General features: G+C 33.6%; 1 protein-coding gene across 2 annotated transcripts in view; it reads left to right on the forward strand.

Moving 5' to 3' along the window:
• The first annotated feature begins 239 nt into the window (after window positions 1-239).
• LOC129913941 (dynein beta chain, ciliary) overlaps window positions 240-15,538 on the forward strand; it is a 36,478-nt gene continuing 21,179 nt past the window's right edge. Inside the window, exons 1-11 of one of the 2 annotated variants that reach the window (XM_055992943.1) lie at window positions 240-1,015; window positions 3,638-3,790; window positions 3,855-4,066; window positions 4,137-4,715; window positions 4,771-5,036; window positions 5,991-8,013; window positions 10,603-10,875; window positions 11,167-11,196; window positions 11,358-13,346; window positions 14,348-15,060; window positions 15,121-15,473. In XM_055992943.1, the coding sequence (XP_055848918.1) occupies window positions 301-1,015; window positions 3,638-3,790; window positions 3,855-4,066; window positions 4,137-4,715; window positions 4,771-5,036; window positions 5,991-8,013; window positions 10,603-10,875; window positions 11,167-11,196; window positions 11,358-13,346; window positions 14,348-15,060; window positions 15,121-15,473 (7,306 nt within the window). In that variant the 5' untranslated portion in view covers window positions 240-300. The remainder of the gene's footprint in view (window positions 1,016-3,637; window positions 3,791-3,854; window positions 4,067-4,136; window positions 4,716-4,770; window positions 5,037-5,990; window positions 8,014-10,602; window positions 10,876-11,166; window positions 11,197-11,357; window positions 13,347-14,347; window positions 15,061-15,120; window positions 15,474-15,538) is intronic. The other variant, XM_055992944.1, reaches the window with a different exon arrangement.

Raw genomic sequence — 15,538 nt, forward strand, 5'->3', positions numbered from 1 at the left:
TTTTTTCCATTTATTTATTTTTATTTTGATTTTGGTTGCATAGCAAAATTATGTTTTGTTTGTTGCGATTAAATAAAATTGTCTCTGATGGTGATTTTGTCATCGATAAAATATTTGTTCCGATTCTTGTCTTTCATTCGTATGAAGTCCTTTTCCGTGTACTGTACTGTGTTTTAAGGACTGTAATACTGTAAGTTGAGTTACATAAGTTTTCTTTTGGTAAGTGAAAAATTTTCAAATATCTTGAATTTTCAAGGAAATATCAGTAAAAAACTGAAGAAATAATAAAACTTATCCAAAATGGAACCTTCGACAAGTGGCGAAGGAGCTACAGGACCAGGTCCTGATGCTCGACTTGAATTCATGGGTTCTTACGTAATCAAGTCTCTGAAACTGAAACCCGAAAAATGGACAAGGGTCATCACTGTGGAAGAACACAAGGGTGTTATTAAAGAATTTCTAGATCGTCCAGTTCCAGTAGTCTTAGTTATTATTTTAACACAAGCTGCACAATTAGTTCCATCGACAACATTTCCATTATCTCAGTTAAAAAGCAAAGGTGTCTACTTTATTAAAAAACAACCATTACCAGTGCCGAAGGAAGATTGTGAGCATTTCATTATTGTTGGTGACCTAGCCACACGGACAATTGATCAATTGTCTGCATTGGTTGAAGAAGTATTGGTACCATTATTATCGAATGAAGACAATTACAAGTCGTGGCCAGATATGGTTGCGCAAGATGTTCAAAAACATGTACACAGTTTGAAAAGTACTGTACATCAAGTTAAAGGTCAGGTTAGTGGTGAAACTATACTTGCAATGCCAGTTGGTGTGGAGAAGATCGTTAAGGCAGCTAAAGAATTAATGGATACGCAAAAGTGTAGTTTTGACTTGTATTTGAAAAGTGCTATTGAAGGAGTTGTTATTAAATGGGCTACACAAATTCATGATGTTATTAAGGAGAGTCCGTCGAATGCTTTTCTGAATAATCAAAATCCAACACCACATGCTGGTAAGTATCTATAACTAACTACTTTCTTACGTCAATACTCAAGAGATACAAAAATAAATTAATTTAATTTAAGCTTATTTCTTATTATTTTTAAAGAGAAAATCTTCTTAAAATTGAGTGAAAAGTTAATTTTTCCCTCAGGCACTAGAACAAAAATAGCGATCAATATTTCGTCGGCGTAAAGACAAATTGTTCTAAATCCACTTTTTATCGAAAATGAGTTAATGATGCAGTTGATCTTTCCGAATTTGAAAACCTTTTTTGTCAAAAAAAAAAAATCATTCCGCAGATAATAAAATTTAAAGGGACATAGAACAATGAAAATGAGCCCGAGCATTCTTGATTGCTCTAAGTCCCATCATATTTTGTTCTAAGTCCACTTTTTATTTAATTAAAAAACGTACTTGTATAGGAATTGTTCTATGTCCAATTAATAATAAAAATAGTATGCAATACTAGTGAGGTAAACTTGTATAAGAACAAACTTGAGAAAAGAACAAACTTTATACAAAACATAACTTGAATGGCAAACGAGCAGAAAATTGTCACTTTAAACCAATTTGAAACTTAAAAATCGTCCCCTTTAAAATTTGCTTTTTGTGACTTAGAACAATTTTGCTTTACGGATGAAAACGGTGCAGGGAACTAAGTCCACGTGAACTAAGTCAACTGAAGGACTTCGTTCTCATTGGGAACGAAATCCACTTTAGTAAAGTGGTTTTCTTTCCCATTCAAGGTGGGATTGAATTCCACTCTCTAATGGGAACCTAGTACACACTCAAAAAAATTAAAAGAGAATTAATTTCAACAACGAATAAATAACGAAAGTAATCAAATAAGCGTGATTTTTCGTAAAAGTACTTTTTAGTACAAAAAAAAAAAAAAAAAAAAAACGCGCAGGGGCATAAGTCCCGATTTTTTTTCCGGAATTTATGTCCCACTTTACTAGAATCCAATTCGGGACTTAGGTATGTCCCTCACTACTGAGACATAAGTCCAAAAAAAAAAACAAATTCGGGACTCATTTCCCACATGTATTTTTTTTTTTTTTGAATTTTTGCTTATAAGTAGGTACCTAAAGAGACAAGTAATATGAATACTTAATGGTTATTCGAAATTGCATCGTGACAAAATAAGATCATGGAAAGTGAAAGTCTTTTCGAAAATATTTTTGATATTATGTATTCTTTTTGAGTTGATGACAGGGTGAAGCGGAAAAACTTTTGTTCACATGAGAATCTATTTAATTTGTACAAATAGATTCTCATGTGAACAAAAGTTTTTTCGTTTCCCATTTGCCAAATTATAACACTTCACTAACATACAAACATTTGAGTCTGCCTGGCGATCTAACATTATCTAAGCAGAGGAACGAACTTGCGTGAGCGGTCCACTTAAGATATTTAAAGTCGCCAATGTCGGCGTCTTTTTAACTAACCGAAACCTTGCCTGGCTCGCATCACGGGTTCTCAGTACTTTAAATCTCTTTTAGGGTCCTCTGTCCCGCTCACGTAACTTCGTTGCTCCGCTTAGGGTATGTAAAGTCGCCAGGAAGGCGCTAACAACAACACTTTTTTAACTAAACTGTGCCTTTTCCCGTGGATCTTAATTCCAAATTAAATGGAACTTACATCCACGGGAGTTAGTTCCGTGGGTGTTACACTCTTTTCAGTTTCTTGAAAAATGAATTTCGAAATGAACTGCTGATTTTCAAGATTCTGTAACACGTCAAATTAAAAACTCGCGACTCTTTTTCTTCTTATTTAACTTCTTCTTGGTGAAATGGAAATTAAGTTAACATTCAGAGGGAACGAAAACCACGCGTTTTTTCCGGAATTAGATTCCCACCTAGCATGGGAACTTACTCCACTTTAATAAAGTGGGTTTCGTTCCCACTTTGTGGGAGCTAAATACCTCAGTGGACTTAGTTCCCGTGGACTTAGTTCCCCGCACAGATGAAAACCATAGAGAAATCTTAATGTTTTTGTTCTATTTTATATGGTCTATTTTTCTCTATTTACCTTTTTATTGCAATCTAATTATGGTTTAGCAAATCTGAGAGCCATGAAAAATCTGAAAGTATATAATTTTGCCAATCAGTAAATGTAAACAAAAATTTTAAGTACTGTAATATGTACTCGTATATCTACCTAAATAAAAGGGGAAATAAGATGGTCACTGTGGCGTATGTGTAACTTTTTATATAGAAAAAAATTATCCAAAAATTAATTGACCTGATGCAGCACTTAAGGGCCACTTTCGGACGCGTTTCGGTCCGAAAACGGTATTTGAACGGTTTTGGACGTGTTTTCAATGATTAGGAACAATTAATAATAATAATAATATGATTGTAATAATAATTTCTTACTTTTACTTGGAGCAACACCTTAAAAAAATTGTATGGTTTGCCAGTGGTTTTCCTCGAAAATAGAGACTTTTGTTTGAAAAGAATTAAACGAACAACAGGTTCAATTCTTTTAAACAAAAGCCTCTATTTTTGTACCACACGAAATGAGTTGGAATGGACTTGTGCTGTTTTTCCCCTGCACCCCTTCAATTATTCTTGCTCAAGAAATAAAATTTAAGAAAATAATTTTAGTAACATATATTTCATTCCCACAGAAATCGCTTTTTGGAATAATCGCTTGAAGAATCTTTCGTTTATATTTGAACAACTTCGAAATGAAAGAATTCGTTCAATGGCTCTTATATTGGAACATTCACAAAGTGCATATTTTCCATGTTTTCAAACACTATTTAAAAATGTCGTTACAGGTTAATTAATTGAGTTTTCTAATAATATTATATGTAAATGTAATTATTTAAAATATAAATTAAGCTTTGGCTGAAGCAAAAGACATCACTTTGTATTTAACACCACTTAAAAAGCAACTTGTTCAATTGGAAGAAATTGACTTCGCAGAAGCAAAACCGTTACTTATTCCGTTAATGCACGTAGTTTGTAATTTATGGGGAAGATCCAGATACTATTGTCATTCTTCAAAAATAACTGTTCTACTTAAACAAATGTGCAATCTTATTATATATCAAGTAAGTTTGTCTTACTTTGAAGGATCTTGAAACTTCTAAATGAACAAATATAAATGTATGTCTTTTTCAGGCAAAACGTTTCTTAGATCCTTCATCAATTTTCCACACTGATATTGAAGAAGCCATGCAACGTTTAACACTATCAATTCAAATTTTAAAATTCTTTCGAGAACTATTCGATTATTATAGAGAAAATTTGGCAAGTTATTTCACCGAAGAAGATCGTGCTCCGATACTCTGGACATTTCATCCCAATTCAGTATTTAAACGATTCAATGCTTTTCTTGAACGTTTAACAACTATTCAGTGGTACGTAGCATTCAATAATTTTGATTTGTATATTTTTGAAAATCTTTTCTATTTAAGGTTTTTCTTCACGGTTATGGAATTTCTAAAATTAGAAAAAGTCGAAATTGGTGGCTTAAGAGGTCGTCAACTCAGTGCACGTATTGTAGCCGTCTATGTAGAATTCAATCAATACTTTACAGCATTTGCTTCGAAAAGCTACGATGTCCTTGATCCTGATGACCATGAGTTCGATGTGGATTTTGAAAATTTTCAAGCAAGAATTTTGGAACTCGATATGAAACTAGCAGCTATTTTATGTCAGGCTTTTGATGACTGCTATAATTTGGAAAGCATTTTTAAAGTAAAACTTGAATATTTATAACAGTTTTTTTCATAGTAAATTTTTTTTCTTGAAGCTTATTAGCATTGTTGGAAGTGTATTGGATCGTCCAAAAATAAAAGAAGAATTCACACAGAGATATGCTCAAATTGTTCGTATGCTCGATGAAGAATTGACAATTTGTGAAGGAATATTTAGCAATCAGATGGTCCTGAAAGAACAAAATATATTTCTCTATCCGGACTATAATTTTCCACCAACTTCTGCATTCATTCGTTGGTGTGGTCAACTTGCAAATAGAATTACGCCACCTGTTAATAGTTTTCAGGCATTGCAGCATCCGTAAGTTGGAATCAACTTACTCTAATGTGTGAATTTATAATAGTTATCACAGTTCATTTCTACTTGAGAAAATATTTTAGGACACTTAAGTTCTTTTAGTTTTGATGGCCCAAACTGTTATAACTGTTATGAATGGATGCGTTTTTTAACATTTATAACAGTTGTAACAGTTTATTTGAGGCTTGAACCATTGTGTGAATTTATAACAGTTATAACAGTTCATTTCTATTTGAGAAAATATTTTGGGACACTTAAGTTCTTTTAGTTTTGATGGCCCAAACTGTTGTAACTGTTATAAATGGATGCGTTTTTTAACATTTATAACAGTTGTAACAGTTTATTTGAGGCTTGAAAAGTTCAATAGGCTTCAATCGACTTGAGGAAACGAGACTTTAGGGGACTTAAGTACTTTTTGTTTTGATAAGCTCAAACTGTTATAACTCTTCTAAATGGTTATGTTTTTTTACGTTTATAACAGTTGTAACAGTTCAATGCTATTTGAAGTTTGAAAAGATCAATTGACTTCAGTTGAATTTAGAAAAGACTTTGGGAGGCTTTGTTACTCTTCAATTTGACTCCAAACTGTTATAACAGTTATAAATGGATACGTTTTTTTAAACATTTGAGTCAGTTATAACAGTTTATTGCTATTTGAAGCTTGCAAAGTTCAATGGACCTCAGTCGTCTTGAGAAAAGACTGGGAAATTTAAGTACTCTTATTTACTTAGTTTTGGTGACCGCAAAATCTTATAACTATTATAAATGGAATGTTTTTTAAACATTTATTACAGTTATAACAGTTTATTGCTATTTGAAGCTTGAGTTGTTCAATGGGATAAGATGACTTGAGAAATGAATTTGGTAGACTCTTAGTTTTGATGACCCCAAACTGTTATAACTGTTTAAATAGATATTCTTTTTTTAAACATACATTTTTCAATCTTAATTTTACAGAGTAACAACTACCGAAGAAGCTTTGGCTATAATCGAGCGATATCAGCAGCTCATGGAGAAACTAGCAACATGTAAATCATCTGTCTTTCAAGAATGGAGTGAACAAATACCAGAACAAATTGAAAAGAATTTAGAAAATTCATTAATTGCTCGAAATCCCACCAATAACATGCTTATCCTAAATTTCAGTCCAACTTTATTCTCTATCTTGCGAGAGGTGCATTACCTTAAACAAATGGAAATTGAAGGAATTCCAGAAGTTGCTACTGAATTTGCTGAAAAGAATGAAATCTATCGAACGTACACTTTGAATTTGGAAAAAACTATTGATTGGTACAATGCAATTCAATTGAATAGTTCACCGGTAGAATTGATATTGATTCAGAAGGAAGTGGAACAAATCGATGCACTTGTCATTACTGGAGTTGAGGAACTTGTATGGAATTCCGAAAATATAACAGAATACCTTCAGAGACTTCGGGAGCCAGTTGCTGCATTACAAAATCGCATGAATCACACTCAAGGTAATCTTACTCAGATTCATCACATAATGTCGGCTTGGGCTAAGGTGCCACTATTTGAACGCAAGGACTCTAAAAAGGATACAGTATTGTGTTTGGATGAACGATCGGACCGAACAACAAAGCGTTATGCAGAAATCCGGGCAGCTTCCAAGCAAATTCATGAGCTGCTTGAGGATAATATGATCCAGTTTAATATGAAAGATCGACAGGATGATCAAATGTGGATTGATTATGTGTCGTTTGTGGATAACATTGTTTATGAGAACATTTTGAAGACAGTAGGTGTAAGTGTTGGGTATTTGGCAGAAAACATTGACATTGAAAATGGCTACGCTCCATTGTTTGAATCGCGGCTTGAACTGGTCGAACCTGATTTGAAGTTCGTTCCATCGCTGGAACCCGAAGATCCACATGGTTTCAATAGCATGCTGATTGAGCTTATGCGAGATATCCTTAAGATGGCGAATCTTATACAGCGGCTTAAAAAGAGCGATAAGAAAACTTATGGGGAGCTGGTGAGCCTGAACCAGGATATCATAGACATGCGCCGGGAGATCTTAAACGGTGTTGACAAGGTTATGGAGGAAGCTTCTGAGTTTTGTCATCGTTTTGAAAGGTATTCGTATCTCTGGCTAGAAGATCGAGAAGAATGTATGTCACTATTCTTGGAATATGGACGAGTATTGGATCCCGATGAGGTTGATATGATCATGGCCAAGGACCCATCTGCACCGGAAGTTACGGCCCCAACTATCGAAGCCTTTCGTGAGCAGATTGATAATTACGAATCACTTTTTACAGAAATTGAAGCCATCTCACCGTTCCAAGTGTTCAATTCTTGGTTTCAGGTCGATGTGAGACCATTTAGACAAGCTCTGCTCAATACTGTTTGTAAATGGGGCAATATGTTCAAGGAGCATCTTGTAGATCGTGTAACAAATAATTTGATGGATTTGAGTAATTTTATTCGCAAAGCCGATGAAGGACTTTTGCAAACTGTCAAAGAAGGAGATTATAATGGATTGGTTGGTATAATGGCATACTTGATGCAGGTAAAAGAACGAGCAGAAAATACAGATGAAATGTTTGAACCTATGCAAGAAACAATTCAACTGCTGAAATACTATGATATGGATATTCCAGAAGAAGTTAATGTTTTGCTACAAGAATTACCTGAGCAATGGGCAAATACTAAAAAAATTGCTAGTACAGTTAAACAACAAGTTGCACCACTTCAAGCTACAGAAGTTGTTTGTATTCGCAATAAAATTGGTTCATTTGAAACACATATTGCATTCTTTCGAGAAGTTTTTAAGCATTATGAATTCTTTAAATTTGATTGTCATGAACCGTATTTATTGGCCGATCGAGTTAATGATGATATGTTCAGGTTGGAAACTATTATGCGTGGGATACAAGAGTCAGGGGGATTGTTTGAGGTTAACATACCAGAGTTTAAAGTGCTGAAGCAGTGTCGAAAGGAACTAAGGATGTTGAAGGTACGTACATGAGTGATTTCTTCTATAGTACCACAGGTAAAATAGTACAAAAAATCAGGAAATAAAAAAAAAATGTTTACCTTTATGAAACTTGGCAAGAAGTTTGTTTTTGGGATAAGAACCAAGGATAAAAAAGTCTATACAAAATTGGGTGAAAGGCTGTTTTTTTGCGGAAAAGAGTGAGCAGGAATAAAAAGTTTTCATAAAAAAAATTTAGGTGGAAGGGTGTTTTTTTCGAAGAGACAGTAAAATCTGTAATTGATCCCAAAAAGTCAATGATTCATTTTTTTTTTTGTTTCGATGTCAAATTGAATGTTAATATTTAAGTTCTTAGACATTATAGGTATACGAATCATTGGCTTTTTGGGACCAATTACAGATTTTACTGTCTCTTCGAAATAAACACCCTTTCATCAAAATTTTTTTTATGAAAACTCTTTATTCTTGCTTTCTATCCCAAAATCAATGTTTTTACCAAATTTCATTAGGGTGACCCATTATTTTTGTTTTCACTCAAAGAAACCTGTTAACCATGATATTTTTATAGACACTTAAGATTCTTGTTTCTTATCTTAAAAGTAATTGCTAAATTTCAATAGGGTACCACTAACATTTCACATTCACATTCACATTACACATTTTCAAATATACCCATATTTTCTTTACTTCTAAAAAAAACACCCTTTCACATAAAAAAAATGTATAGACTTACATAATTCGTAATTCCCATTGGATAGAGAATATATTTAATGAATTTCGTAAGGGTAACATTTATACCATTGATTTTATCGGACTTATCGCGGATTTTTCCCTATTTCCCAAAAAAAACACCCTTTAACCTAAAATATTTGTATAGACTGTTCGGGTTCTTGGTTTCTGTTATAAATGAAACATTTTTACCAAATTTCATTGGTGTAACAATTTTTTCCTAGTTTTTGTGGTATTAATTCCGAATTTCATCATTTAAAAAAAAAAACACCCTTTCACTCAAAATAATTTTGTACACTTTATAGATTCTTAATTCTTATACCAACCAAAACATTTACACCAAGTTTTAAAAATTAATAAAATAACCGAGATAAATTTTTTTTTCTTAAGAAATCTGACTTTTTTTTAGGTAATTTTTCCATATTATTTAAGTTTTTGTATTCTGAAAGGTTCTGAAAGAGTTCAAAACTTGAATAATATGGAAAAATTACCTCATACAAAAGTGGGATTTCTTAAGAAAAAAAAATTTATCTCGGTTATTTATGGAATATTCCCAACAATGTTATACCATTTTGAAAAGAGAATTGAACACACCAACTTTTAAGGCAACTTGCCGAAACATTGTAGTGCATTTTTTTTACACTACGGCTCATTGAATTAGAGTCATGTAAAATTTTTCAGTACTAAGTTGGGTAAAAAAGTAATATTTTCTTTAAAACTGATACAGCTGAGTTAAAATTTTTGAATGCATTTGATAGAAGGGTTATTCAAGGTTCCGTAACAAAAGAAAAAAATGAGAAAAATTAAGATTTGTAGTCACGGCACATGAAAAACCGTCACAGGGTGACCATTTTTTCGACTTTTTTCAAATGCCCATAACTCCCAAAATATATGGCTGCGATTTTTTTTTTATTATTTTTCTGATAACTGTCACCACCTACCCTATCTACCGTTTTCGTTTCGACGTTAACTTTTGGGACACCCTGTATATAATATTCCTCTATCTATTAAAGAAAAAATAAAAGAAAAGATAAAAATAAAAAACGATGAAAATCGGATAAAAACAGCAAAAAAAACATGTTTTCTAAAAACTTATTTTTCTCCGTATTCAGTCAAATCTCTTTTAACTATTCCAATTTTTATGTATGCGCATTGATTAGTCCTAAAAAGCTAAAAATCGAAAACTACCCAAAAATACCCCTAAAAAAGTAGGTATTTTTCAAAAATTCATATTTCGAAACGCAGAGTGTTGGAAAAAAATCCGTATCAGACGCCTAATTTTTTTCCTTCTTCTTTCACCTGGCACCTTTAGAATTGTCAAAAAAAAAATTCCCCTACCCATAATCAACATTTTTTCATACCCACAACACCTGATCAACGTTCAAACAAAACGTTATAGCGGAGTTCTAAAATTTTTTAAATTTTTTTCTTAAATGCAGTTATCCTTAAATCAGTCTCCTCTATCTATGGCAAAAAGAATCAACTCTCTTATCATGGGCACATATTTATGTTATATCAAAGCACCAACCGAGTAGGTAAACTTCAACCCAACATATTAATAATCTCAATTCAACTCCAAGTTCATCCAAGTTATTTTTGGTTCTTAATTTGTTTGTTCATGCGTATAGCATACCTTAACCCTAACTTGATCTTCAAAAAATTAATTCTTAAAATATCAAATCTTCATCTTAACTTCTAACGGTAAATTCGTGGAAGACCCTCTTTGCCTTTAAGATAAAAATAGACTTTCAACCTTTATGAATTAAAATATCATATTCCCTCTTTTGCGGAATTCTATATATACTCCTCTTAACACACCAAAACATATCATATTCTTCAAGATTATAAAAAAAAAAATTAAAATTCCTCCTTCCATTTCAGCAACTTTGGGACTACGTATACATCGTTCAAACTTGCATTGAAGATTGGAAAACCACACCATGGCGCAAGGTCGATGTCGAGAATATGGATATTGAATGTAAAAAATTCGCAAAAGATATCCGTCTACTGGATAAAGAAATGCGCACCTGGGATACCTTCCTCAAACTCGAATCATGCGTGAAAAATATGCTTACATCGTTGCGAGCTGTTGGTGAACTTCAGAATCCAGCGATTCGTGAAAGGCATTGGGATCAGTTAATGTCATCAACAAAGGTCATACTTTCATTTTTAATTATTCTTATTAAACTTGTGGCTATCTTATTTTGTTTCTCTCTATACAACATTTTAAATACTCTCGTATCGCTGTAAATGACATGCTGAATCCATCGCGTTTTATGCACACTTCTTGATATGAAACTAGGGTGTCTCGTTGAAGGAAATATAATTCATTTCCTGCAACTAGCGCACTCAATATCATTGTGTACAGTCACAATCAGTTTTTTGGTTTCTTTAGTTTCTTTTCCTGTTTGTTTCGTTTTTTTTTGTAAATACGTTTCATTACAGAATTTAGCAGCCTTACCGAAGGATATCACCGTAAGTAAATGTACCAAAAAAGTTAAGAGCAAATTAGTAGCGGTTCATACATATATTTTTATGTAAAGTAGATTGCACTGTGTTTTTTTTTACTTTTGGTAGAATGACAACTTATCTTAAACTCAGTCTCACAGACATGTTTGTTCTCCATGGATTTATAGGTTAAATTCATTATGGACAAGGAAACAACTTTAGCCGAACTTTTAGGCTTGAACTTGCACGAATGCGAAGAGGAAGTTAAGAATATCGTTGATAAGGCTGTCAAGGAAATGTCAATGGAAAAGGTTTTACGTGATTTGAACACAACATGGTCAGCCATGGAATTCGACCATGAACTTCATCCACGAACTGGATGTAATCTGTTAAAAGCATCCGAAGAGCTTATTGAAACTTTAGAAGATAATCAAGTTTGCCTACAAAATCTGATCACTTCAAAGTATATTGCCCATTTCTTGGAGGAAGTATCAACTTGGCAGAATAAGCTAATGATTGCTGATCAAGTTATCACTGTGTGGTTTGAGGTCCAACGAACATGGACTCATTTAGAAAGTATATTCATGAGTTCTGAAGATATTCGTAAACAATTGCCAGTCGATTCGGATCGTTTCGATCGCATAGATTCTGAATTTCGAATTTTAATGAGTGAAATGTCGATAACATCGAATGTGGTAATTTCAACTAATCGAACTGGTCTAATTGAACGTTTGGAAACTCTGCAAAGGGAGCTTACACTTTGCGAAAAAGCTTTAGCGGAATATCTGGAAACAAAACGACTAGCGTTTCCAAGGTTTTATTTTGTTTCTTCGGCAGATCTTTTGGATGTTTTAAGTAATGGAATCCAACCGGATATGGTAACCAAACATCTAACAAAGCTTTTCGACTCTATTGCAAAGCTTAGATTCAATAAGAACGAGTCAAATGAGAGCGTTTCTGCGTCAGGAATGATAGCAAAAGATGGTGAATATGTTGAATTTAGTGAAATAGCAAACGTCCGAGGTCCTGTCGAAGTCTGGTTAAATCGTATTCAAGACGCAATGCGAGCATCACTTCGTCACTATATAACCGAATCAGTTGTAGCTTATGAAGAAAAACAACGTGAACAATGGCTTTTCGATTATCCAGCACAAGTTTCGCTATGTGTGTCACAAATTTGGTGGTCAACAGAGGTAAATATTGCTTTTGGTCGGCTAGAGGAAGGGTATGACAACGCAATCAAGGACTATTACAAAAAACAAATAACACAATTAAGCCTTTTGATTACATTGCTCCTTGGTGAGCTGACCAAAGGTGATCGTCAGAAAATTATGACCATTTGTACAATTGATGTACATTCTCGCGATGTGGTGAGTAAGATGATTCAGGCGAAAGTAGATGCTGGGTCAGCATTTATGTGGCAATCACAGCTGCGACATCGTTATGATGATCAAGAGAAGTCTTGTATGGCTAATATTTGTGATGCTGAATTTCATTATTGTCATGAGTATCTTGGTAATACACCTCGATTGGTGATCACGCCGTTAACAGATCGTTGTTATATAACTTTGACACAAAGTCTTCACTTGGTTATGGGTGGGGGACCGGCTGGACCAGCTGGTACTGGAAAAACTGAAACTACTAAAGATTTGGGAAGAGCTCTTGGTATTATGGTTTATGTCTTCAATTGTTCCGAACAAATGGATTATCAATCGTGTGGAAATATTTACAAAGGTTTAGCTCAAACTGGAGCTTGGGGATGTTTTGACGAGTTCAATCGGATAACAGTCGAGGTGTTGTCAGTGGTAGCGGTTCAAGTGAAGTCGGTTCAAGATGCCATTCGTGATCAAAAAGAAAAGTTCAATTTTATGGGCGAGATAATATCGTGTGTTCCGACAGTGGGAATATTTATCACAATGAATCCGGGTTATGCAGGTCGTACTGAGCTGCCGGAAAATCTTAAGGCACTTTTTCGACCATGTGCAATGGTGGTTCCGGATTTTGAGCTGATTTGTGAAATTATGTTGGTAGCTGAGGGTTTTCAAGATGCAAGAGTATTGGCAAGAAAATTCATCACACTTTATACGCTTTGCAAGGAATTGCTCTCGAAACAAGATCATTACGATTGGGGTCTGAGAGCTATTAAATCGGTTTTAGTTGTTGCTGGTTCTCTCAAGGTAAAGTTAAGTCAATGGGATCGCTCAGGAAACATTAGGGACTTATTTTACTCATTTTACTCAAGTCAAAATCTGTGGCACTCGAGGACTACCGTGGTAAAACAATGCAATAGTTGTTTTTTATCAACTTATGAAATTATATATTTATTTATTTTTGCATTTTTTTTTTTTCTTTGATATTAAGTCAAGTTTTTTCTTTTGAGATTAATACAAGTTACAATTAATATCAAAGGAAAAAGTGGTTGTCTGTAAAATCGGTTTAGGGACGATAATTTTACGCGAAAAAGTCATAATTTATAATCTTTATAAAAAAACCGAAAAAAGTTAATTAAAATTAACTAAATTAAAAATTAGAATTTCTCATTATGTCAATTTTTTTATATACAAAATTATACAAACAAAATTATATTTATTCTTATATTCTAAAGAATTAAACCCTCACTAAAGCATATACTTATGTTTTTTTTCACATGACAACCTATAATAAATTTTATATCACCTGAAAGCTCTTTACTTCAGCTTTCCGTATTCAATTCAATCATGTTTGTACGATATCTAGAAAAAAAGTTGGAATTTTTTTTAATGCAATACATTTTCATCAAAAAAATTAAAAAAAAAACTAACTTTTTTTTCTTTCATTTCGATTTGGTCAATTTTTTTATTTGACAACTTATAATAAATTTTATATTATTGGAAAGCCTTAAACATATCTGTACGACACCTACAAAAAAAATTAAATTTTTTTTAAAGAAAACCATGTTAAAATTAACGCGCTCAAAGCCCGCCATAAAATCTATGCAATAGCTTAAAAAAGCAAGCGAGATTTTTCTTGATTTTTTTCAGTCAAGTCCAATAAAAGTGCCTATTGTACATGAATTTGAAAGATTTTATTTAACAGCTAATCAATAATAGAACTTGACTAACTTTTAAGTCCCTAACGATTCTGAACATGTCCAATATTTCTTAAAAATGCTGTTTTTGACATTTTGTACTTCTTACAGAGAGGTGATCCCGGTCGGCCTGAAGAAGAAGTTCTGATGCGAGCTCTTCGTGATTTCAATATTCCAAAAGTTATCACCGATGACATGCCGGTATTTATGGGACTCATCGGTGATCTCTTTCCTGCTCTAGATGTCCCCCGTAAACGAGATCAAGATTTTGAAAAAACAGTCAAACAAGCTGCCTCTGATTTATTACTCCAACCCGAAGATAATTTTATTCTAAAAGTCGTTCAACTAGAAGAACTTCTTGAAGTTCGTCATTCAGTATTTATTGTGGGAAATGCTGGAACGGGAAAAACTGAAGTGTGGAAGACTCTTCTTCGGACATATCAAAACATCCAAAGGAAACCAATATTTAACGACCTTAACCCGAAAGCTGTGACAAATGATGAGCTTTTTGGGATTATAAATCCAGCAACACGGGAGTGGAAAGATGGCCTTTTATCGGTGATCATGAGGGATCAAGCTAATATTACCACTGATCAGCCTAAATGGATTATTTTGGACGGTGATATCGATCCAATGTGGATTGAAAGTTTGAACACTGTTATGGACGATAATAAGGTTCTAACATTGGCTAGTAATGAACGTATAGCATTGACACCGTCAATGAGACTTTTATTTGAAATCTCGAATTTGAGGACTGCAACACCGGCTACAGTATCAAGAGCTGGAATTTTGTATATCAATCCTCAAGATTTAGGATGGAATCCGTATGTGAAATTCGAATCCCATTCAAAAAGCCCACTAAAAACTCTGTTTTTTTTTTTTAGATACGTAACAAGTTGGGTAGAGACTCGAAAAGTTCCAATCGAGAAATCAAATCTTGTAATGTTATTCGACAAGTACATACCAGCAGCATTAGAAACCATACGAACTCGTTTCAAAAAGATCACCCCAATCGCTGAGATGGCACACATACAGATGCTATGTCATCTGTTAGATTGCCTATTGACGCCCTCGAACACACCGGCCGACTGTCCAAAAGAATGGCACGAACTATATTTTGTTTTTGCTTGTATCTGGGCATTCGGTTCGGCTATGTTCCAGGATCAAGCTATCGACTATCGTGTCGAATTCAGTAAATGGTGGGTGAATGAGTTCAAAACGGTCAAGTTTCCTCAAGGTAAGTTATTATTTCAAAAGTTCCAAAACAATTTTCACAAATGGAGAACTTTTGGAGAACATTTT

Source organism: Episyrphus balteatus, chromosome 3 (assembly GCF_945859705.1).
Source record: "Episyrphus balteatus chromosome 3, idEpiBalt1.1, whole genome shotgun sequence".
NCBI classification, from domain to species: domain Eukaryota; kingdom Metazoa; phylum Arthropoda; class Insecta; order Diptera; family Syrphidae; genus Episyrphus; species Episyrphus balteatus.